This window comes from Taeniopygia guttata, chromosome 24 (genome assembly GCF_048771995.1).
Source record: "Taeniopygia guttata chromosome 24, bTaeGut7.mat, whole genome shotgun sequence".
Taxonomy (NCBI): Eukaryota; Metazoa; Chordata; class Aves; order Passeriformes; family Estrildidae; genus Taeniopygia; species Taeniopygia guttata.
In genome coordinates, this window is record NC_133049.1 from 3,522,618 (window position 1) to 3,544,541 (window position 21,924).

At 52.5% G+C, this 21,924-nt stretch overlaps 1 protein-coding gene across 6 annotated transcripts in view; it reads right to left on the bottom strand.

Annotated features, from left to right (window-relative positions):
• Nucleotides 1-10,450: 10,450 nt before the first annotated feature.
• The window catches only part of IGSF9B (immunoglobulin superfamily member 9B), a 51,337-nt gene continuing 39,863 nt past the window's right edge, over nucleotides 10,451-21,924 (bottom strand). For all 6 annotated transcript variants that reach the window (XR_012051855.1, XR_012051856.1, XM_041720958.2 and 3 more), the window contains one exon: nucleotides 10,451-21,658. Coding sequence is in view for 4 of the 6 variants with exons in the window: in XM_041720958.2 (XP_041576892.1) it covers nucleotides 21,435-21,658 (224 nt within the window). In the remaining 2 variants the exon portion in view is untranslated. The remainder of the gene's footprint in view (nucleotides 21,659-21,924) is intronic.

Consider the following 21,924-nt stretch of genomic DNA (forward strand, 5'->3'; position numbering starts at 1 on the left):
AAATTACTCAGAGAATGGCCTGGCTTGGAAGGCAATTTAAAGATTATCTTGTTCCACCCCTACCATGGACAGGGACACCTTCCACTATCCCAGGCTGCTCCAAACCCTGTCCAACCAAGTTGGGCACTGCCAGGGATGGGGCAGCCACAGCTTCTCTGGGCACCCTGTGCCAGGGCCTGCCCACCCTCACAGGGAACAATTCCCTCCCAGTATCTGATCTAATCCTACTCTCTGTCAGGTTGAAGCCATTCCCACTTTTCCTGTTCCTCCAGGCTCTTGTAAATTATCTCTCCCCATCTTTCTCAATGGCTCCTTCAGGTACTGGGAGGCTGAAATTCTTGGTGAAACCCCCCAGCTCCCCTTCTTCAAGCTGAACAATCCAAATTCTCTCAGCTGTTCCTCCCAGCAGAGCTGCTCCATCCCTCTGCTCAACGAGGGCAACAAGGCTGGTGAGGGGCTTGGAACACAAGCCCTACGAGGAATGTTTGGGGGAGTTGGGGTTGTTTAGCCTGGAGAAGAGGAGGCTCAGAGGTGACCTCATTGCTCTCTACAGCTCCCTGAAGGGAGGCTGCAGACAGGTGGGGTCGGTCTCTTCCACCGGGCAGCACTGACAGAACAAGAGGAAACAGCCTCAGCTACGTCAGGGAAGGTTTAGGTTGGATATTAGGAAAAATTTTTTCACTGAAAGAATAATAAAATACTGGAATTGTCTTCCCAGGGAGGTGGTGGAATCACCATCTCTGGATATGTTTAAAAAAAGACTGGACATGGCACTTGGTGCTATAGTCTGGTTGTGGTGTTAGGGCATAGTTTGGACTTGATGATCTTAGAGGTCTCTTCCAACCTCATTATTCTGTGATTCTGTGATTCTGTGATTCTGTGATTCTGTGATCCTGGTGCCCACTCTGGGCTCTCTCCAGCAGCTCCACGTCCTCCCTGAGCTGGATGAACCTCTCTGCTCTCTGAGCCCATGGAGAGGGGCCAGTTCCTCCTGCCTCTCAAACAACAGGATTTGGGCATTTCCCTCCTCTGTAGGAGCAGCGACACAAACGTGGGCACATCTGGAAGTGACCCATCCCTGGGAAAAGCAGGAGGCCGAGCCAAGGCGTGGGGAGCAGCCCATCCTGGCGGGCGCTGCCGCCGCTCCACGCTGCCATCGGCGAACGTGAGGGCAGATCTGATATCCATAAATCAACATATTCCTCATCTCCAAGCATTGCAGCCTGACAGCTGTTACATGAGCACATTGTTAGGAGCTGTCAGGCACTGATACATAGTGCCTTTTACAACATATGTTGACTTTTATCTAATGTTGTTCCATAATTAGCCCCAGGGAGCGGGAATCTGGGCAGCCGGCTGGCTCTGTGATCTCGGCTAACCTTTGCTGCTTGGGGGGAAAAAGGGCACAGCTGGGAGGGCTGAGAGCTTCCAGGGATGCAGGAGAAGGCAGGTGAAGTGTGGATGTGATGGTACCCACAGCCCAGCACCTGGGGATGCTTCCAGGGATGCAGGAGAAGTGTGGATGTGAGTGGTACCCACAGCTCAGCACCTGGGGATGCTTCCATGGATGCAGATGAAGTGTGGATGTGATGGTACCTGCAATCCAGCACCTGGGGATGCTTCCAGGGATGCAGGAGAAGGCAGGTGAAGTGTGGATGTGAGTGGTACCTGCAATCCAGCACCTGGGGATAATCCCATGGATACAGGAGAAGTGTGGATGTGAGTGGTACCTGCAGTCTAGCACCTGAGGATGCTTCCAGGGATGCGGGAGAAATGTGGATGTGAGTGGTACCCACAGCCCAGCACCTGAAGATGCTTCCAGGGATGCAGGAGAAGGCAGGTGAAGCGTGATGTGATGGTACCCACAACCCAGCACCTGGGGATGCTTCCAGGGATGCAGGAGAAGTGTGGATGTGAGTGATGCCCACAGCCCAGCACGTAGGGACGATTCCATGGATGCAGGAGAAGTATGGATGTGAGTGGTACCTGCAGTCCCGCACCTGAAGATGCTTCCAGGGATGCAGGAGAAGGCAGGTGAAGTGTGGATGTGATGGTACCCACAGCCCAGCACCTGAGGATGCTCCCATGGATGCAGGTGAAGTGTGGATGTGAGTGGTACCCACAGTCTAGCACCTGAGGATGCTTCCAGGGATGAAGGTGAAGTGTGGATGTGATGGTACCTGCAATCCAGCACCAGGGGATGATTCCATGGATGCAGAAAAAGTGTGGATGTGAGTGGTACCTGCAGTCCAGCACCTGAAGATGCTTCCAGGGATGCAGGAGAAGGCAGGTGAAAGCGTGATGTGATGGTACCCACAGCCCAGCACCTGTGGATGCTTCCATGGATGCAGGAGAAGTGTGGATGTCAGTGATGCCCGCAGTCCAGCACCTGGGGACGGAGCAGGTCCAGTTCCCTTCTGCAGCCCCCGAGTGCTCTAGAGCCATCTAAGAGACAAAATAAAGCCCCAAGGGATTTGGGAGCTTCCCTCCTGGGTGGAACCTTGAATTCCAAGCTCAAAGCAGGTCATGGCCCTGGGGGTCTGGGATGAGGAGGGTTCTTCTGTCATGTCTGGATGGAGAGAGAAGACAGGGATGATTTACTGGCCAGGATGGGAGATAAATGACGGAGCAGATGGTGGAGTTAATGAGTGGAAAGGGTGGATGGATGGACAAAGAGACAACGGAGACAATGTGATAATGGATGGTTGCATTTCTACCCTGATGAGGACGAATGTTCTGGCCTGTCCTCACAGACTGGCTCCTGTCTAAGACCTGGGATGATGCCCACAGAGGACAGTTCTTGGTCACTGTCCCTCTCACCACCCCATGGTCCACGTCACCCTTCAGGAGCACCTTTGCTGCCGCCAAAAATGATTCCACTCACTCTTTACAATATTCCCAGGCTCCTGCTCCACCAAAACAAGCATCAGAGTGCTCAGAACATGTTGGTCTCTATGGAACAACTCCCATCTTTGAGGAGAAACCCCATGGGGCCGATGGCTGCAGGGAGGGGACGCTGCCCCACTGCAGCCCCTCGGCTGCCTGGGCTGTTTTCCCTTCCTCGCCGCAGCTGCTCGAGCTTGAAAAAACAGGAGAGGAAAAATAAATCAATAAGACATGAAGATAAATATGCTTTCCATGTTGCAGCCGATTCCTCTGGACGTGCCGTGGTGGCTGCATAATTCATAAACTCACCCCTAATATGCAAATGGGGCAGCTCCTGCCAGGCTGGCCCACAGGGACCCGAATTTCCACCCATTTTCACCCACTGGCAGACAAGCCCCTGTTTTGTGTGGTTTTGGAGTGCAGAGTTGTGTGTTCATGTTCAGCACTGGTATGATCCCTCCGCTCCTGCAGCTCACATCATTCTGTGCTGTGGGGTGAGAAAATATTCCCTCCCCCTGTTTGTGTTCAGCCTGTCCCTGCTGCAACCCCTGGTGTCACCCCACAAGGCTTTTTGAGGGTTTGGGGCTTTCAAAGACACTTCTCTCCCTGGCACAGTGCAGGGATAACATCCAGCACAGGGTTCATTCCCCCACAGGCTGCCCTGGCTGCAGAAATCTTCCTTTTGGGGTCTGGAATCCTCACATACCCCACCACAGAGTGACCCTGGGGCAGCCCCAGGTCTGGAAAAGGCTGGAGAACGAGGCACAGCTCAGCCTGGAGGTGCCCAGGAGAATTCTCTTGGGGAATAAATTCCTGCCCAGCCCCAGCCAAGCACAGACTCCTCCAGCTCTGCATCCACCCATTTCCAAACTTTTAAGGCAGCATTTCATCTCTCCTCACAAAAGCCATGTCTCTGAGAATAAACCCCAGCCAGAACCCGAGAAACTTCTCCAAAGTGAAGGATAAAACCCTCTGCATGTGTCTAACGCTGCATCAACCAGCCCACCCATGCCTGAGCATCTCCTTGTGGGGGCAGAGCTGCACAGCCCCTCTCACTGCAGGGTTACTGTTGTTTTGCTAATTGTTTTAAAATCAAAAAAGCAATTCTAAACAAGTTATTATAGCTTGAACCTTTCAGAGAGTATATTACATGGACAGCCAAGTAGCTCATTATATCATGTTACTTAGGTAAATGTCCATAAGCAAGATCCATGAAAGCAATTTTTTTTCCATATTTTTACACTGCCCCACTCACTCTGGGTCACTGGTGGGATGATCCAGCCAAAGATTTCCCCAGGTGCTGCAGGTTCATGGAACCAAAAGGACTTGTGCCACCCCATCAGGGATGAGACATTCCCCCCATCCATGGAACACATCTCCTGCCCACAGCCCCCCTGGATGGGTTTGATCTGAGGATCCAGGTCTTTAAAAAGGAAAATTTCACAGACATTTCCCTCCCATCCTTCAGACAAACACAACAGTGAAGGAAAGCACCCGGCTAAGACCTTGATGCAGCAGAAGGGCAAGAAAACCTACGTGCTTTTATGAGGGATTAGGGCCAACTTAGTTGTGTCTTAAGCTACTAAAGGCTTATAAAAGCCCTGAAGAATAGGCTGCACTCCTTGGAAAAACCTCTCGGGGCTCCACTAAAAAAGTCAAATTAAAGTTAGAGTGCAGCCTGCTTCAGTGCAATCCATGCTCTTCAAACAGCAAGCCTGGAGAGGGGAGTTTGGGGGGGAAAAAAAGGAATTTGGGTCCCCTGCGTGGATAGCAGAGAGCTGAGGGGCAGCTGGGCATAAACACTGTTCATGAGTATGGGTGAGAATGACAGGTGTTATCAAACTCAGCACCAATTTCTCAGCTAGAAAAGCAGGTTTTTGGTGATTTTAGCACTGCAGCATCCTCAGGCAGCACGTGCCAGACCAGGATCTGACCCAGGGATGGGCAGGGAATGCTGTGGGTGGAACCCACCTTGCTGGGATTCTCCCTTCCCAGGGGCTGCCCACAGCCTTCCCCGGCTTTCCCCAGCTCTGTGCTCCTTCCTCCTCCATCCCACCAGCGCAGCTCCCCAGGAGTGGCTGCTGTTCCCGGATAAATGGCTTAATTAGCTTCCTATCGACTCAAGCCAGCACATTCCTCTGGCAGGGCTGGGGAAGGAGAGGCAGCAGCCCGGGGAGCAGATCCTGCAGCACCACGGACTGCCAGGGGGAAACCTCTTTGCCCCATGGAATCACAGCTGAGAAAGGCAGATCCAGCCCCAGGAGGGGTTTTTGGTCCCTGCATGAGCATCCATGTGAGCATCCCTGGAGCAAATTCCATCCTGTATCCCCTGGGAGAAGAGGAGCACACAAAGGGTGAGACCATGGCAGGAGAAGATATCCAATAAATAAAATTATTTATTTATTTTCAGAGAGGGAAATAAAATAAAATAAAATAACATATAAAATAAAATAAAATAAAATAAAATAAAATAAAATAAAATAAAATAAAATAAAATAAAATAAAATAAAATAAAATAAAATAAAATAAAATAAAATAAAATGAAGTACAAAAACTAAACTAAACTAAACTAAACTAAATATAATAATAATAATAATAATGATATATTATATTATATTATATTATATTATATTATATTATATTATATTATATTATATTATATTATATACATTATTATTATTATTATTATTATTATTATTATTATTATTATTATTGTGGGAAAGTAAGTCTGGAAATCCAAGCACGAACACCAAATATGTCTGCAAGACACAGGGAAAAATTTTAATTTTGGAAACTGGCAAAAGATTTGAGATAGCTGGAGAACAATCAGCGCTTCCTTCCGTGCCTGGAGGGACTGACAAACTTTGCATAAACAATTTTCTTTCCCTCTGATGTGGAAAAGCTGCCATGGAGCAGTGGGAGAGGCCGAGGCTGGTCCCCACTGACTTGGGGAAAGCCAAGCCCAGAAGGATTCCTTGAAAAATGCCATGAATGGCCCAGAGCAGCAGGGTGGGGGATGCCATGGGAGAGGGGAAGCAGCAGCTCTGATTCCTGATCCAGGGATCCTCTGCTGCTTCCTAATCATGAACCCTCAACCTGCCCACCCTGACCCGATAAAAAAAGATATTTCCTTGCCAAGTTAATTGCCATTCACGGAAAACAGGGTGGGGGGGTTAGAAATAATCCCTTTTCCAGGCAAACGCCCCCAGCCTGCACCATCCTGAGGCCAGCACTGGAATATTAATGTGATGGAGGATGCTGTCCACCTCAGCCAGGCACCAGCTCCAGCACAGCACAGAGATACCAGCAGCTCAATTTGTGTTTGCCTGAGCCAAGGAGAAAATCTAATTAAACATGGCGTGGGGGCTGGCAGGAGCTGGGGATGGGGCAGGAATATAAAGCACGGCCGCTTCCCGCAGATCAGAGGGCAATATTAATAAACCCACGGAGGGGGACTGTGGGATCAGCTGGTAATATTGATAAATGTAAAGCAAAGACAAAGCAGCCTGGGAATATTGGATGGTAAAGCTGATAAAAACACAAGCAGGGATGCAGGCAGCCCCGTGGCCTTGCTGGAATGAGCAGTGCAGCTTCCCAGCGGGATGGCACCCAGCATCCCAACAGCCCCACAGCTGGGATGGGGGAATTCTGGCCTCATGGCCTGCTACACCCATTGCTGTGTGTCGGAATCTGTGGGTATTGGTGACTCCGAGATTGTAGAAAGTCTCTGTCTGTCAGCCCCACTGCCAAAGCAGAAGCCATAATTGGTCTGTGCTGTTTCAAGGTTGTTTATTCTGTTTATCTCTAACATGTTCTGCTGCCCTGCCGCAGCTCTGTCCTGCAGGGCAGCGTGTGGGGCTCTGCCCTCAGTGGGATGGTACAAACATTAAATACCACAAACTACCTGTGCTGGATTTACAATAACGTGCCAATATCTGTCACCTACATTGGACAGTGTGTCCCCAGCCTGAACCAACAGAAAAATGCCAACACCACAGTGAAACATGGAGGGTATGAAGAATGAGAAAAAGGACAAGACACACCCAATTTCCTCCATCTTGTCCCCTTTGGACCCCTCATCTAGAGTCCTAAAATTTTACTTTTGCACCCGTGTCACACTTAATTATTACTTATATCAAACACTCAGAGGTTGTAATTCATCCTGTAAGATTGAAAACTCTTTTCCATGGGCAGAGATCACAGCCAGTGTCTCTGGGGGCTCTGTCCAGGGGGGTTCCTGACCCCTGCCAGGGTCCCAGACCTGCCAGGGCAGCCAGAGGGAAGCCCTGGATTCCCACAGCTGTGCCCCAAAACGTGCAGCCCCAGAGCAGCACAGCTGCCCCGCACAGCCCTGAGCCAGCTCAGGGTGGGAAGAAGCTTTGGAGGCACAGGCACGTCTGGGATTCAGCCTGGGAGCTGGGGGAGCCCTGGGGATGGGGAGCAGGGACACAGCAGTGCCTGGGGGGTGTGGGAGAGCACAGCAGGGTGAGTTGGGGGCACAGAGCCCTGGGGGTGCTCCTTGCTCCACCAGCAGCAGGGATTCGTGTGGATGCAGCAGGGATGGGGCTGAAGGGGGAGCAGAGGGCATGGTGGGGCTCCCTGAAGCTCCCTGCTACCTGCATCGCTTCATCTGGAGCATGAGGTGAAAGTTTCTTTCCTTCCAGCCCCGGCAGAGCGACCTTGAGTGTCCCCAAAGCCTCCAGTGCTCCCCCAGCCCAGCACCCAGCGCTGCCAGCAGCACATCGAGCCAGGGCATCAAAAAGAGCCACTGAGTGTGTTTTAAATAAAAGATCTCATCTTTCAGAGCTATTGGAGTGATGATTTAAACATGAAGTCAAAGGCAGTAATGGTGTTGTCAGAGCCGTGGCGGTAAATCCGATCAATAATTCACTGGTAGCAGAAACTGCGCCTCCAGCCAGACCCACCTGTGGAGGGCACGGAGCTCCTGGGGGCAGGAGGAGCATCCCCTCGCCTCCCTGCCACCTCCTGCCACTGCCTCCCATCCTGGCAGCAGAGATCTGTCCCCAGTGAGGCTGGGAGAGAGCCAGGAGCCAGACCTAGGGCTCCACAGGAGGGGAATGCTGCCTGGCTCTGGGAGAGGAAATAAATTTGTTACCTGGGCCCAGGAACACCTCAGCTCAAAGCTTTTCTCAGCCCCTGCACCCTTGCAGAGAGTTCAAACTGCCCTCAGGAAATGTAAACTGTCCTTGAGAGGCTTAAAAGCACTGCCAGGGGACCAGCCAGGGCATCAGCACGCCTGGGCTGCCCACCTGCACTGGGGGGACTGGGGATACTGGGGCCCAGAGCTGCTGTGCACACCAGTGCCATCCTCCCCCAGCCCACGGAGCATCCCTGTGTCCCACACAGCCTGCACGAGCTCCAGCAGCATCATTCTGGTGCCTTAGGATTTTAGCTTTTCTATTTTCCATCTGTTTGTAACCTGCAGCTCTTTAGTGTAGAACTCCAAACTCCATATCCAGTGTGAGCTGCTGCTTCCCCATTTGGGGCAGACACAATTCCTCTCCAGGCCTGGCAATCAAGGACACCTCACTGCCTCAGGGCTCAGAGAGATGGAAACAAAAGTGAGCTGGGGGAGCAAACTTGGGGTAAATTACTTCATTAGCTGAAGCTGTAATTGGCAGATTGACCCCCAATATGCAAATGGACCAAACTTATAAAAGTCTGAAACCTGTGAGTCCATTTTTGGGTGGGTTTTGTCTGCTCTAAATGTACCTGAAGGCCCTTCAATAAATAGAACTGCTTTTTATTCTCTTAATTTTGTCTGGCCTCGGTTTTTAGGCATCAATTCAACTGCACAATCCTCAGTCACAGCCCAACCACCCTGTGTGTGCACCCTCGGTGCCTCTGAAGCAGCAGGGATCAGTTTTCCTGTAGATCCAGCTGGGAGGATTCCTCCTCCTTCCCGCAGGGTTTCACCAAGCCATGAACAAAGCTGGAGGGCAGTGTTGGAATCTGTGGTATTGATGATCCCGAGATTGTAGAAAGTCTCTGTCTGTCAGCCCCACTGCCAAAGCAGAAGCCATAATTGGTCTGTGCTGGTTTCCAGGTTGTTTATTCTGTTTATCTCTAACATGTTCTGCTGCCCTGCCGCAGCTCTGTCCTGCAGGGCAGCGTGTGGGGCTCTGCCCTCAGTGGGATGGTACAAACATTAAATACCACAAACTACCTGTGCTGGATTTACAATAACGTGCCAATATCTGTCACCTACGTTGGACAGTGTGTCCCCAGCCTGAACCAACAGAAAAATGCCAACACCACAGTGAAACATGAAGGGCATGAAGAAGGAGAAAAAGGACAAGACACACCCAATTTCCTCCATCTTGTCCCCTTTGGACCCCTAATCTAGAATCCTAAAATTTTACTTTTGCACCCGTGCCACACTTAATTATTACTTCTATCAAACACTCAGAGCTTGTAATTCATCCTGTAAGATTGAAAACTCTTTTCCATGGCCAGAGATCACAGCCAGTGTCTCTGGGGGCTCTGTCCAGGGGGGTTCCTGACCCCTGCCAGGGTCCCAGACCTGCCAGGGCAGCCAGAGGGAAGCCCTGGATTCCCACAGGGCAGCACCTGAACAGCTCCCCAGCATCTTCCCACCTGTGCTGGGACCACGGCAGGACGGTCCCTGACAGAGGAGAGGTGTGCAGGGCTGCCTCAGCCCCCAGATTTGGGGAGCAGCTGGGGAGCGGTGTGAGAAGAGCCTTTCTCTGCATCCCTGCTCCCTGCTGGAGCGGGGTTTAGCTGGGAAGCCCCAAAGCCGGCACCCCAAAGATGCTGCAGCGCCCTGAGCTGCATCCCTGGGACCGAGGTGGAGGATGCCTTGCCCTATCCCCAGCGTGCTGAGGGGTGTGGGGGCAGCACGTTCCAGCCCCCAAAAACCTTGCAGGGAGGCTGGGGGGGACTTCGTGCAGCACTGGGGGGCAGCTCAAGGGCATGCAGGAGGACAGACAGACAGACAGACAGACAGACACGGCCCGGTGGGGACACGGGGAGGACAGCGATGCTGCAGGCGGTCCAGGCAGCATCTCCTGGCTCCGAGCGCAGCAGCAGCGCCCGGAGCTGCCGGGCTGGCACTGCCACCTCGTGGCACGGCCACCAGCGAGCCTGGGGACACTGCGGCATCACACACCCCATGGCCGCACAGAGATTTTGTTACCTTGGGGCTCCTGCGGGGTGAATCCGTGAAAAAAAAAGATGGCAAAAGACAAACTCCAAAGGCAGCAGGTAAAGGGGAGGGGATGGGAAAGGGAGGGGACAGCAGGGGACAGGGCTTGCCGTCCATCATCAATGGGGTTGGGACTGTCTTCCCTCCTATTCCTTGCCCAAAGGCAGGACCTGAGCATCAGTGTCCACCCCAGTATCCACCTCAGCCCGGAGCACCAGCTGGGACATGCTGCAAATCCCATGGGGACAACACAACTTGGGATGCTCAGGGCAAAGAACAGCCCAGCATTCCCCACAAACACCTCTGGGGCTGCCCAGCCCCTCCCCACAGCCCCTCTGACCAAATCAATGACAGCAACTGCACCTTTTTATAGATATATTTTTTTTTTTAGCAAATGTTTATTTATATCAAAATACAAAACATTTCTGAAGCAGGGTAATGTTACATGAGGAGCAAGTTAATCGATTCCAAAACCCATCATTCTCCTACAGCATGGCTAGTTGTACGTAACATTGCAACACTGCCAGAATTTCTTATAGTGGGTACACTAAAATAAGAAGAATCAACTCAAGAAGTCAATCTATGAACATGCAATGTTACCGGCGATAAATTAAGTACTCAGCAGGCCTTAAAATTCCAACAGGCAGAGACCGAGGGGCTTACTCCCAGTAAGGCAGGGCTTCAAACTCTCATTTCTTCCACTTTTTGTTGGCTTATGAGCATTTACTCATTAACTGACAACAGTCCAAGAGCCAAAAGGACCCAACTTTCTTGGCAGAGTGGGATTATTGCTTCGAGCTATCAAAGCAGCCCCAGCTCCCGGCCGGCCCCAGGGGAAGGGCTGGGAGAGGGCAGGAGCCGGGCTCTGCCTTGGCTGAGCACTGCAGAGGTCGGGCTGAGCTGGAAGATGTAAAATCCCCCGGAGGAGGGGGCTCGGTGGGGTAAAAGCCCCTCGGATGGGGGGGGATGCCAGGAGCAGCGGGCAGCGCTCCCGGCGAGGTCTCGGATCCCTGCCCAGGGCAGGGTAGCACCCAGTCGGAAGGAGAGTTTGGGGTGAGGGACCCCCACTTGTGCCCCTCATCGCACGCCTGGGGAGCGATGCTGAAATTTGGCTTTCCCTCCCCGCGGGCCGGGAATTCCCGGGAATGAGGATTCCCATCCCGGGGAATTCCAGGGATGCCGATGCCCAGCGTGGCCATCGGTCCCTCCTGCTGGCATTTCCTGGCCTTGGCGAGGCCGAGAGCAACAATACAGATACAGAGAGATTATAGAGAGAGCGGAATAAGTTTCGTATAAGGCTTTGGTACAGCACCATCATGTCAGATTTATTTGTAAATCGTTTACAGAAAAAAAAAGCTTACTGAAAAAATAGTGTTTTGTTTCTCTTATCTTTTTTTTATTATTATTTTTTAATTATTTTTATTTTCTTCTGAGGAACATACCTGAAAGTTCAAAAATTAACCCTCTAGTTGCCGTCTGGGCTCCTATCAAATGCTCGTTTTGCTGTGTGCAGTTCCAAAATGAAGCGACTTGATCCCAAATCCCACCAAATTGTGACGCAGCCCGCCCAGCTCACAGCAGCCACCAGTCACTAAAATCAACACCACAGAAACCCGGCAGCTGATCGCTACTCACTGTTTAGTAAAAATTAAAAAATAATTAAGGAAAAAAAACCAACAAAAACCTAACAAAACTTCCATAAAGAGAAAAAAAAAAAATAAAAGTCGTGACAACGAACGTTATGGAACCAGCGGCACTAAAGTTTCTTTTATTGTTATTGTTATTTTAAAAAGTCAGTTCCACTGGTTACCATTGAAACAGCACCAAAGAGCACCCTAACGTGTGTTATACATCGTAATACTCGACATTCAAGAGATGGAAACAAGGTTGGATGGTCTAGTCTTTATATCCAGAGGCAAGAAATTCTTCTTAAGGAGAGGAAAAAGTTGTCCCACGCAACCAGAGACGCGTTGGGTCCAGAAGAAAATCCTGCCTTAGGGGAAAACACTATGGGGTTAGGAGGGGATTAAATCAAGAGCTACCTGGGGAGGTCTGTGAGGGTTCAGAGAGTCTACAAACCTATGAAAAGGGGATTAAAAAGTCTGGGCTCCCCTGGAGAGCCAGCGATGCTCCCATGGGAGAGCTGGAGATGCTCCCGGGGGGATCCAGGGCTGCTCCCCGAGGAGCTGGCGTGCAGCTGTGATCCCCAAATGCCCAAAGGATGAACCTTGAGGCAACGTGGGCATTCCCAGGATTTCCAAAGGGCTTCCCCACGTGGGGAATGCCAAGGGACCGGAGCCTGCAGATATGTGGAAGGTCCTGCACCCCCTGGGGCCACGGGAGCATCCCCTGCCTGCTCTGTGCCGGCCCCAGAGAAGGAAAAAAAGGGAAGTTTGGCCTTAAAGTGCATCTGGGAGGGCAAGGAGTGAGTGCCAGCATCTCCCACCGAGCCAGAGCCTCCCGAGCAGAGACAGGCGCTTCCCAGAGCTCCCAGCCCAGCGGGAAGAGCCTGGGAGGGAGGGGGAAGAAGCAAACCCCCCCCTGGACAGCAAGCTCCGGGCAGGGGCACGCGGATGGATGCAGCGGGGATGGTGTCCAAAAAAAACCAAAGTAAAGAAACCACGGGGAGCAGGACGATGCTGTGGGAGCCGCCACCCCTGACCCCGCGGGGAGCAGGGAGGGAGCAGCTCCTGATGTGTCTGTTTGGCATCCAGAGGGTTAACGGTACTGAAGTGTGGGAAATGTGCTTTGTAAACATTTCTAGCTTTCCTTTGCCTGTTTTTTTTCTGTAAGTGATTCCAGGGGAGATGGGGAAAGGAGAAAGCTGCCTGCCCCCCTGCCCACCCCCAGCAATACCCAAAGCCCCACCGGTGGGAGGCAAGGCAGCCCCCCAGCCCGGACACCGAGCGGTGAGGAAAGAAATCTCATCCCTTCTCTTTCTCCTGACATCCTTTTTTTTTTTTTTTTTTTTTTTTTTCCCAGTTTGGTTGGTTTTGTTTTTTTTTTTAACATATAAAATACTCACTCATGTATTTACCGCTAATAAATGCAAGTTAGTCCCATCAAACATGCTTTGCTTCGATATCAAGAATTGGTGCTGAACAAATCTTGGCTGGATATTAGAAACATCCCCCACCCCAGCCCCCCCGACCCGACGAAGAAGAGAGAGAAATATCATGGAAAATACAGGTGACACCTACAGAGGACACGGGGCACATTTGTGCCTCAGCCATGGGGACACAGCATGACCACGCTGAGGGACCTCTGCCTGCCTCTGGAGGGGTGCAAGCACTCCAGGGCTGTGCCACCGTCCCCTTGGGGACATCTGAGCCCAAACAACAGCACCTGGACCCTCCCAGAGCCCAGGATGCGGGACACAAACCAAGGGGAGTGAAGCCTCGGTCACCACTGCCCAAAGACAATCCCCAAATCGTGCCCCAGCGAAGGCAGAGGGGTGGATTGCAGCTCCCTGGCATTGCTCAGTCCCAAACTGGCTCCTTGTCCCCCCAGAGTCCAGAGGGAAGGGGCAGGGATCCAGCAGCTCCCTACTGCCCTGCAGAAAAACCCAAATATCCACAGCACATCCCCCACTGCGCCGGGGCTCCATGCCACCTCACCCACCAGGACAGAGGGAGCCCCACATCCCATCCATGGGGACAGGGAGAGCCCCAAATCTTATCCATGGGGACAGGGAGAGCCCCAGATCCCATCCATGGGGACAGGGAGAGCTCCACATCCCATCCATGGGGACAGGGAGAGCCCCACATCCCATCCATGGGGACAGGGAGAGCCCCACATCCCATCCATGGGGACAGGGAGAGCCCCACATCCCATCCATGGGGACAGGGAGAGCCCCACATCCCATCCATGGGGACAGGGAGAGCCCCACATCCCATCCACAGAGACAGGAGAGAGCCCCAGATCTCATCCATGGGGACAGGGACAGCCCCAGATCCCATCCATGGGGACAGGGAGAGCCCCACATCCCATCCATCCAGGCAGGGAGAGCTCCTCACCCTATCCAGGCAGGGAGAGCTTCAAATCCCACCCATCCGGGCAGGGAGAGCCCCACATCCTGCCCCAGTGGACACCAGCACCCCCACAGCAGCAGTAAGCCCTGGGACTCTCCTGGAGGGGTACTGACATTCCCTACGGAGAAGGGTCCCCGCTCCAGCCGGGTGCAGGGACCTGGAGGATCCACTGTGGCCACCTGGGTGGCTCCGAGGGGCTCCACAACTGCAGGAGGGTCCCAGAAACCCTCGAGGGTTCTGAGGGCAGCCAGGACAGGTGACCGGGGAGGCAGCAGCGTGGGGACCCTGTCCCCACGGCGTGTCCCCATCCTGTGCCACCCCCAGGCTGCAGCTGCCTAGTGCTCCCCGAGCGCCCTCGGAGCTGAAATTTGTCTTTTTTCTCTGAGAAAAAAAAGCCCAAGACAGCCCTCAGTGAAAACACCACCTTGCCACGGCCCTGGGCAAGCTGGCAGCGAGCCCAGGCTTCCCCATCCCAGGATTTTTTCCCTTTTGAGTGTTTTTCCCTATGGAAACAGCAAACAGTGGTGATGCTGGGCCCGGAGCGGGCGGATCCCCCGGAGCACTGTGAGCCCCCCAGCCTGGCCCAGCCCTCCTCTCCCTCGCCACCGTATTGCTCAAACAGCACTAGGCATGGATACAAAAATAAAACAGCTATGTGACTTAGATATATATAATTTGTATATATATATATATATATTTGTATATATATTTTTGTCTATTTATAGGTGGATGGAGAAGCAGAGAAGCTGAAGCGCAATATAATGTAAAAATACTCGCTCTGCTCCTGCTGTTGAGACTCTCCCCACCTCTGACAGCCTCTCTCATGCTGCACAGAAGTTTCTGACACCTATTACTAACGAATTATTTTAAATATTTATTCTCCCCCCCTTCTAAAATAGAGAGTAAATATATATTTGTTTAATTTTATATACAATGCGGTTTCGATACACCAATATCATTTCTTTAGATAGAGATACTGGGGCTCATTGCTCAAGTCTCTTTTTTTTTTTGTGTTTTATTTTAATCTAAGTGCTAGGGGGGGGAGTGGGTGGAAATCTGAGGAGCTTTCAGACCCGGGAAGATGGGCACCCTCTTTTGCAGCCCTGCAACCTCAGGAGAACAGGAATAAAAGCCCTCCTGGGAGAGAAAGTGTCATTTTGATGGCAAATATAAAATCTGGGCAAACTGTCCTCCATGGGGGATGCCAGCCCCTCCATCCTGCATTTCCCACCCCACTGCAACCAGTACAAAAATCCTTAGCTACCTCTACAGAGCATGCTTGCCTCATCCAACACCCCGAGCCTGGACCAGCCCCTCTGCCCCCCTTTCTCTGCCCACCCCCTCCCCAGGTCCTTCCTCCATCCATGCACGTATCAAAAGTCAGCCAGAGCCCCAGGATGGGGATGCTCATCCTGCTGCCACAGAATGCCGAGGAAAAGAGCTCAGCCAGCTGTGCCAAAACACCTAAACCTGGGGAAAACGGGAAAACACGGCTCCCCCTCAGCCCAGCCACCCAGGAAGGGGAACAGGCTCCCATCTCCATCCCCTCCCACAGCCAGGCTGGTCCTCCCTGCCTGGGGATGTGCCAACTGATGACAATTAAGTGCAATGTTCAGTTTCTTCTTTTGCTGGCACCAGTGTTGCCAAATCTGGTCGCTGCTTCCCAGCCTTCGGTTCCTGGATCAAGCATTCCCTGACGGATCTCTGATAGGAACAACTGCACTTCCCACCTCCCCCTCCCACAGACGCGGGCAGAGAGGAGTCAAGAGACTCAGAAACAGAAAAAAACCCAACAGAATGAAGCTGAAGGGGCGAAATGGGAGTAAATGTCCTGCTTTCTGTAAAGACTACCCCATGTCCAGACAGCACTGGGGCGGCTCTGGGAGAGGAGTGGGAATCCAGCCTGAATCCAGCTGCCCCCGTGCCCGGGGTCAGCACCAGCTTTGGCATCACTGGTGACTAAACCCCTCTCTGCCTCAGATCCTCAAAGTCCTGCTAATGGGGTTTAAAATAAAAAGACACTGTCAAGAACATCTTGTCCCTCCGAGGAGGCACTGCTGGGGCTGGCTGGCACAGCCAGTGCTGCATTCCTCAGCTCAGGGGACAAATTTAGCTGTATCCCTCTCTCATCCCTTCTGACTCACGCTTCTCTGGGAAGAACAGACGCAAAGCAAAATGCTTTCACACAAGTAACCAGAGAGCAGCATCTAGAGGGACTTGAGGGAAGGGTTTTTGTGTGGTGCAGCTTTTTCTTTAAGTGGTGGCACCAGACAAGAGGCAACGTGACATCCCCCTGCCATGCCGTGTCCCCACGTGCCTCGGACACGCAGAGCACAGGACCTGTCCCTCTGCTCCTCATGTCACGGCCCAGGGGAGAGTCACAGACAGCGAACAAAGCTAAAACTGGGGATGAAATAATGAAACAGAGCGCTCTGTCGTGTGCAGCAGGGCCACAGCGCAGCTCACGCCATCCCCACATTCCCCAAATTTCCCAAATTCAGGCTGCAGCTGCTCCCAGCCCCTTCCCCGCTTTGCCCATCCTGATCCCCCGCTCCAGCACGGCTCTAACCTCTCCCCCTGACACACACATACCCCGACATGCAAATCTACTGAATTCTGCAAACCTAGCTACCTTTGTCCTACGCTTCTCTAGCTATTTATATCTCATATGTACAGTGGGTTTTACTCCGGTTCCTTGAGGATTTCCTTCTGAAAAAGCCCTGACTTCAGTCTGGGGCTGCAGCGAGCCCATGTGGGACGTGTGGAAATCCCTGAAGGTCCAGCCTCCTGGAAAAATACCTCCAGACGAGAGCTACAGCTGAAACCAACCCAAAACTCTGAGAACTCCCAAATCTACGTCACTGCCTGAAGCAGGAAGAGAAACCAAAATGCCAGGCGGATTTTGTCCTAATGCAGAAGGCAAGGTGGGAGCAGCAATGAGTCTGGAATGTGTGTCACGTCTGGATGCCACCAGACGTGACTAAGCTCTGCCAGGACCGTGCCTGAGCTGCTGAGCCCAAATCCAGTGTCCTCAACACTCCCAGAGGCAGGTTCAGCAAGCTGTTATTCCCTTTATATTCCCTTTACATTTATATATCCAAACAGCATCACCTCCAGCCTTCCTCCAAAGCAGATGGCACTGAGCCAGCTGACAAGGTGACAAACACCAGATGAACAGCCTGGAGTCCCCCAGTGGCCCACAGCAGCCTCCAAGTCACAGGTGACCAGCACAGGGCAGCAGGAATGAGAATCCTCCCAGGAAAAGCATCCTCTGCTCCCACAGACACCCTGGGGGCTCACGGAGACCAGCTCAGGGCCAGGCTGCAAACCACACTGAGGTTCAGACTGGGAAGGGACCCTGGGACCTTGCAGCTCCCCCATCCCACACACTCATCACTCCCTGTGCCTGTGGGTGCCGTCAGTGGCAGGCACAGAAATGGGGCCCCACAAAGGAGCCCTGAACACTCCCTCTCCCCCTCTTTACGCTAACTTGCACTTTCCTTCACATCAACACCGCAGAACCAAAGCGCTGCTGGGGCTGCACGGCAAAGCCACCTTAGAAACACGTGGATGAGAGCTCAGCAAGTCCTGCTGAACAAGCAGGCAAAGCACTTTCCCTGCCCTTTTTCCCTGCCTGCTCCAGGACTCATTGTCGGACTGCAAGGGACAGCACCCCAGAGCACCCCTTTTCCACAGGGTCTCCGTGGCATCCTGTACCCACCTCTCCATGTCACCTCCCCCAGCTCGGGGTGCCCCAATCCTGCAACCCCCAAGGCGGCATGGAACCGGTGCTGGAGCATCCCCACCACGGCCACCTTGCAGGGAGAAGCATCAGCAAGGACCCCCAAAACTGGGCTGGCACCCCTGCATTGACTCCTCAGCAGAGCCCAGGGACAAATAACCTTTTGATTCAGACATTTTTTCACCGTGGGCCAGGATTTGCCAAGGGACCTAATGGAACATCATGTTCGCAACGTGCAAGGAGGAATCGTACAGTTACTGATACAGAAAGAGCCATCTACCTCAGACCAGCTTAGAAAATAAGAGAGTTTGGCCCAGGAAGATAAAAATCAAGATATATTTTGCAGCATGAAAGAAAAAAAATAAAAAAATAAAAAATGAAGAAGCAGCAGCAGCAGTGACAGCAGCTGTGTTTGCAAACCACCAAAGCGACACGGAGTTCAAACAGGGGTGAAATGGGGGAAGTGTTTGGCATCGTCTGACACGGCTTCGATGTTTCCAGGTCCATGGAAGGAGAGAGGAGCAACCCTGAAGGGCATGGAAACCAGAGGGCTGGGAGAAGCGAGGAGGTTGCCAAAGCAAGAGGCGAGCCAGTCAGCCAAAGCACGGCCCGAGTCTATCGGAAGGTAACTCGGTCTAGCAGGGAAAGGAGTTAAGGATGGTTTAGGGAGGAGCTGCTTCCACGAGGCGCCCGGGCGGGATTTCCCACTCCAGCAGCGTGGCAGGTACACGGCTGAAAGAGAGAGGGCTGCAGCTCCAGCCTCTAAAGGTCGAAGACCATGAAAAGCCCAGTGGCTCAAAACACCTGCAAAAGGAAAACAACTCTCAAAAGACTGACCCAGCAAGCCGGCATGCTCCGTCAACCTGCCCTGCACTCCAAGTCCTCTAGAGCTCCTTGAGACGGGATGGGGCATAGTCCTGAGGTAGCAACCTCAAGAGCCTGAAGACAGCGCCTGGCCCATCCGAACGGGTGTCGTAAATCGTTTGGAAAGCACTCAAATGGAAAAGCAAGCCTCTGTTTGAGAGGCTGAGGCAATGAGAGCAAAAGGAAGAGCAAGTTGGCCATGGCACGGGCAGCACAGAGCCTCCACGCCTCCCCCGGCCCCGAGGGTCACCTGTCCATCAGGAGCAGCCCGGCTGCAGTGACTGGCGAGCTGAAGTTGGCCAAGCCAGGCAGAGTTTTTCCCGCTGCCGAGCGGGAGAATGGCATTAAATCAATTCAGATCCGAGCAGGTTCTAGGGAAAAACCCTAAAAACACACCCAAAGAAAAGAAATTGGCAGTCATACTGTTAGCAAGGTTGAGTTCTCACTCTGAGAGTTGAGGTTCTTATGTCAGGTCACTCGTCACGTCAATAAAAAGCCCTGGTGCAGGCTGGAAAGAGAGGGGCATTTCTGCCAGACCCTCCCTCCTTCCCAAGACAAACCTGGTGATGGTTTGAGAAAGTTGTTAAAGCTCAGAAATATCTGGTTATCGATTTAGAGGATTCATTGTCCAGCGGTTCAAACCTTACTGAGGGCCTGGAGATTGCAAAAGACACGGTGCTCTGCTTTTGGTGGCCACAGGTTCCCGAGCATCCTGCTGGGAAAGGAAGCACAACCTCTCAAACCAGGAATATGGAGGCAGAGCAATCAACAGGCTCCGACCTAAACGTGTGGCGTGGTCGGAGAGCCAGATCACAACCGAGAGCTCACGTCTTCCTCCAAACATCTCAGCCCTTGTAGGTTCAACCAGCAGCAAGAGCAAAAACCAAGGCAAAGCAGAATTAAAGGCGAGATTGCAGAGAATCTCTTGGCAATTCTACCTGGGAATAAACAAAAGTTTCGTATGCAAATAGAGAGCCTGGGGCTAAAAACATGCCTGCAGGCTCTCCAGCTCTCCTGACACTTTTTCTACAGCCTGAATCCACTCAAAGCAAGAATATCTACATGAAACACTCGGTGTTTTATTCCCAGGCAGGCTGGAGGGTTTAGCACTTTACCGCAGAGGAAGAACTGTGCAAACCTGGATGCAGTGGTTGATTTTACCACTTCAAACAAAAAAAAAAAAAAAAAGAAAAAGAAAAAGAACCAACTCTAAATATTTTAAAGGTAGGGATTGCTTGGTGTTAGCACTAAGCATTTACATAGCACTTGCCGTCTGTAGGCCACCAAGTGCTTGTCCAAAGTGCTCAAATATGACTTATCCCCATTTTACAGATGGGAGAACTGAGGCACAGAGAGGTCAAGTGACTTGCCCAAGGCCACGCAGTCAGAGAGTGGAGGCAGAGCAGGAAGTGAGCCCAGCTGTTCTCAGGTCACACCTTGCCTGCTAAAAACAAACCAAAAAAAAGGCCTGTGCAATCCAGAACACCACCAGCCACCTAACCTACCCTATTCTGAAGAGGAAATACATTCTGGTGAAGAGTTAGAACAGCATTACTGAGGGGAACAGGGGGCAAAGGGAGGGACACAACCCCGGCAGGTGTCACAGCCGACACATCCAGGCTGGAGCAGGAAGGAAAAAGGGAAGAACGGTGAAACCAGCAGCAACATATTTTAAGCTGGCACGAAACGCTGGGCTTAGCTTTGCACGGAGCCATCCACGTCCATCCGCAGAGCTGGGCACTTCCAGATGTGCTCTCCCTGGGGCTCAGCACCTGCCGACGGAGGCTTTGGGGACCACGCAGCCAAACCCCGTTCGCTCCACGCCCGCGTCTCCCCGCTCCGCAGTTATCGGTAGAGATTAAACATCCCACAGTAAGAAATCACGTCACCACGCGGCGCTGAAGAACGTTCGCCTGAGATACACAGAGCGTCGGGCAGAATTAATCAAACCCACCCTCATCAAAGCTGGCACACGCCACACCTGGAGGGGGAAGCACCCTCAGATCACATCAGCCCCGTAAGCGCGCGCTCGCACGGCATCAAGCACACGTTACTGAGCCTCAAGTGCATTTGCACACAGACAAATGGTGATTTCTCACATTGATTTGAAGGCTCGGGGTCTTTCTGGCTTTTCCCTTTCAGAGATAGGGTAAGGAAAGATGTCATGGATGGTTTTGCTGCTGTTACCTTCACGTCAAAGGAGGCTGGGAAGGGGGAGGCAGGGAGATTTTCACAATTACAGCTTTCCTGGGATTATTTGGTCGTGTTTTTATCATAATCAGATTCATGGGATTACCAGCTCCCGCCTGGGTTGTTAGGTTCTTGTCACTTAATTACACCCTGTGTCATTCAAATTCTTCTGGCGATTGAGGGCCAGCTGCTCCATCCCACACTTTCCCCCTAAACGCGCGCTGCTGACGCAGATGTCAAAAGCTCCATCCATGCCTCTGAAGCCTAGAGATCATTTCCAAAACCAAGGTGCACCACCCCCCTTCCCACCCCACCCAAACTGTGTGGGGTGGGGGAGAAGTGGATTTGAGGAACACCCAGCCCAAAGCATTCTCCCCAAAGCATCCCCCGGGTCCCCCCAGCTTGTCCCCGCCGTGAGCCACCGAACCCCTCAGAGAGGTGACAGCTTAGGGGTGTCCCCCCCTCTTTCCCATCACCTCCATCCCCCCATGGTGTGACACCAGCTCCTGTTCAACCTCCTGGGACCGGCGCTAGGCTAGAGCAGGGTGGCGTGCCCACTGGTGTCGTCATGGTCCACGCTGTTGAGAATGGCTGTCTGGTCTTCAGGGAGCTGCCGGTGGCAGAGGTCGTCCTTCAGCGCCGAGAGCCGGGCGAAGGGGTCCTGACGAGGGTGTCTCTTCTTCTTGCGGAGGCAGACAGCTTCGTCAGGCGACAGTACCTGAGAGCTGGGAGGGTGCTGAACCTGGGAGGCAGAGCCATCTGGGAAGGGGGAGAGAAGGCAGATGGGACTGGGGCCAGCAGCAGGAGCAGAGCGCTTTGCTCGCTGAAAAAGAGAGGTGGCAGCAAGCCTGGCCCTGAACCCGCAGCGTGGCAAGAAGGGAAAACGCTGGGCATCAGGGAAAATGAAATTAACACTCAAAATTCAAACAAATGACTAAATATGGGAGATGCATGGAAAGGACTGGGTTTGGAGGAGCAAAGGAGGGACAACCTGCAGGCAAGCAGCCCGGGGAGACATCCCTTTG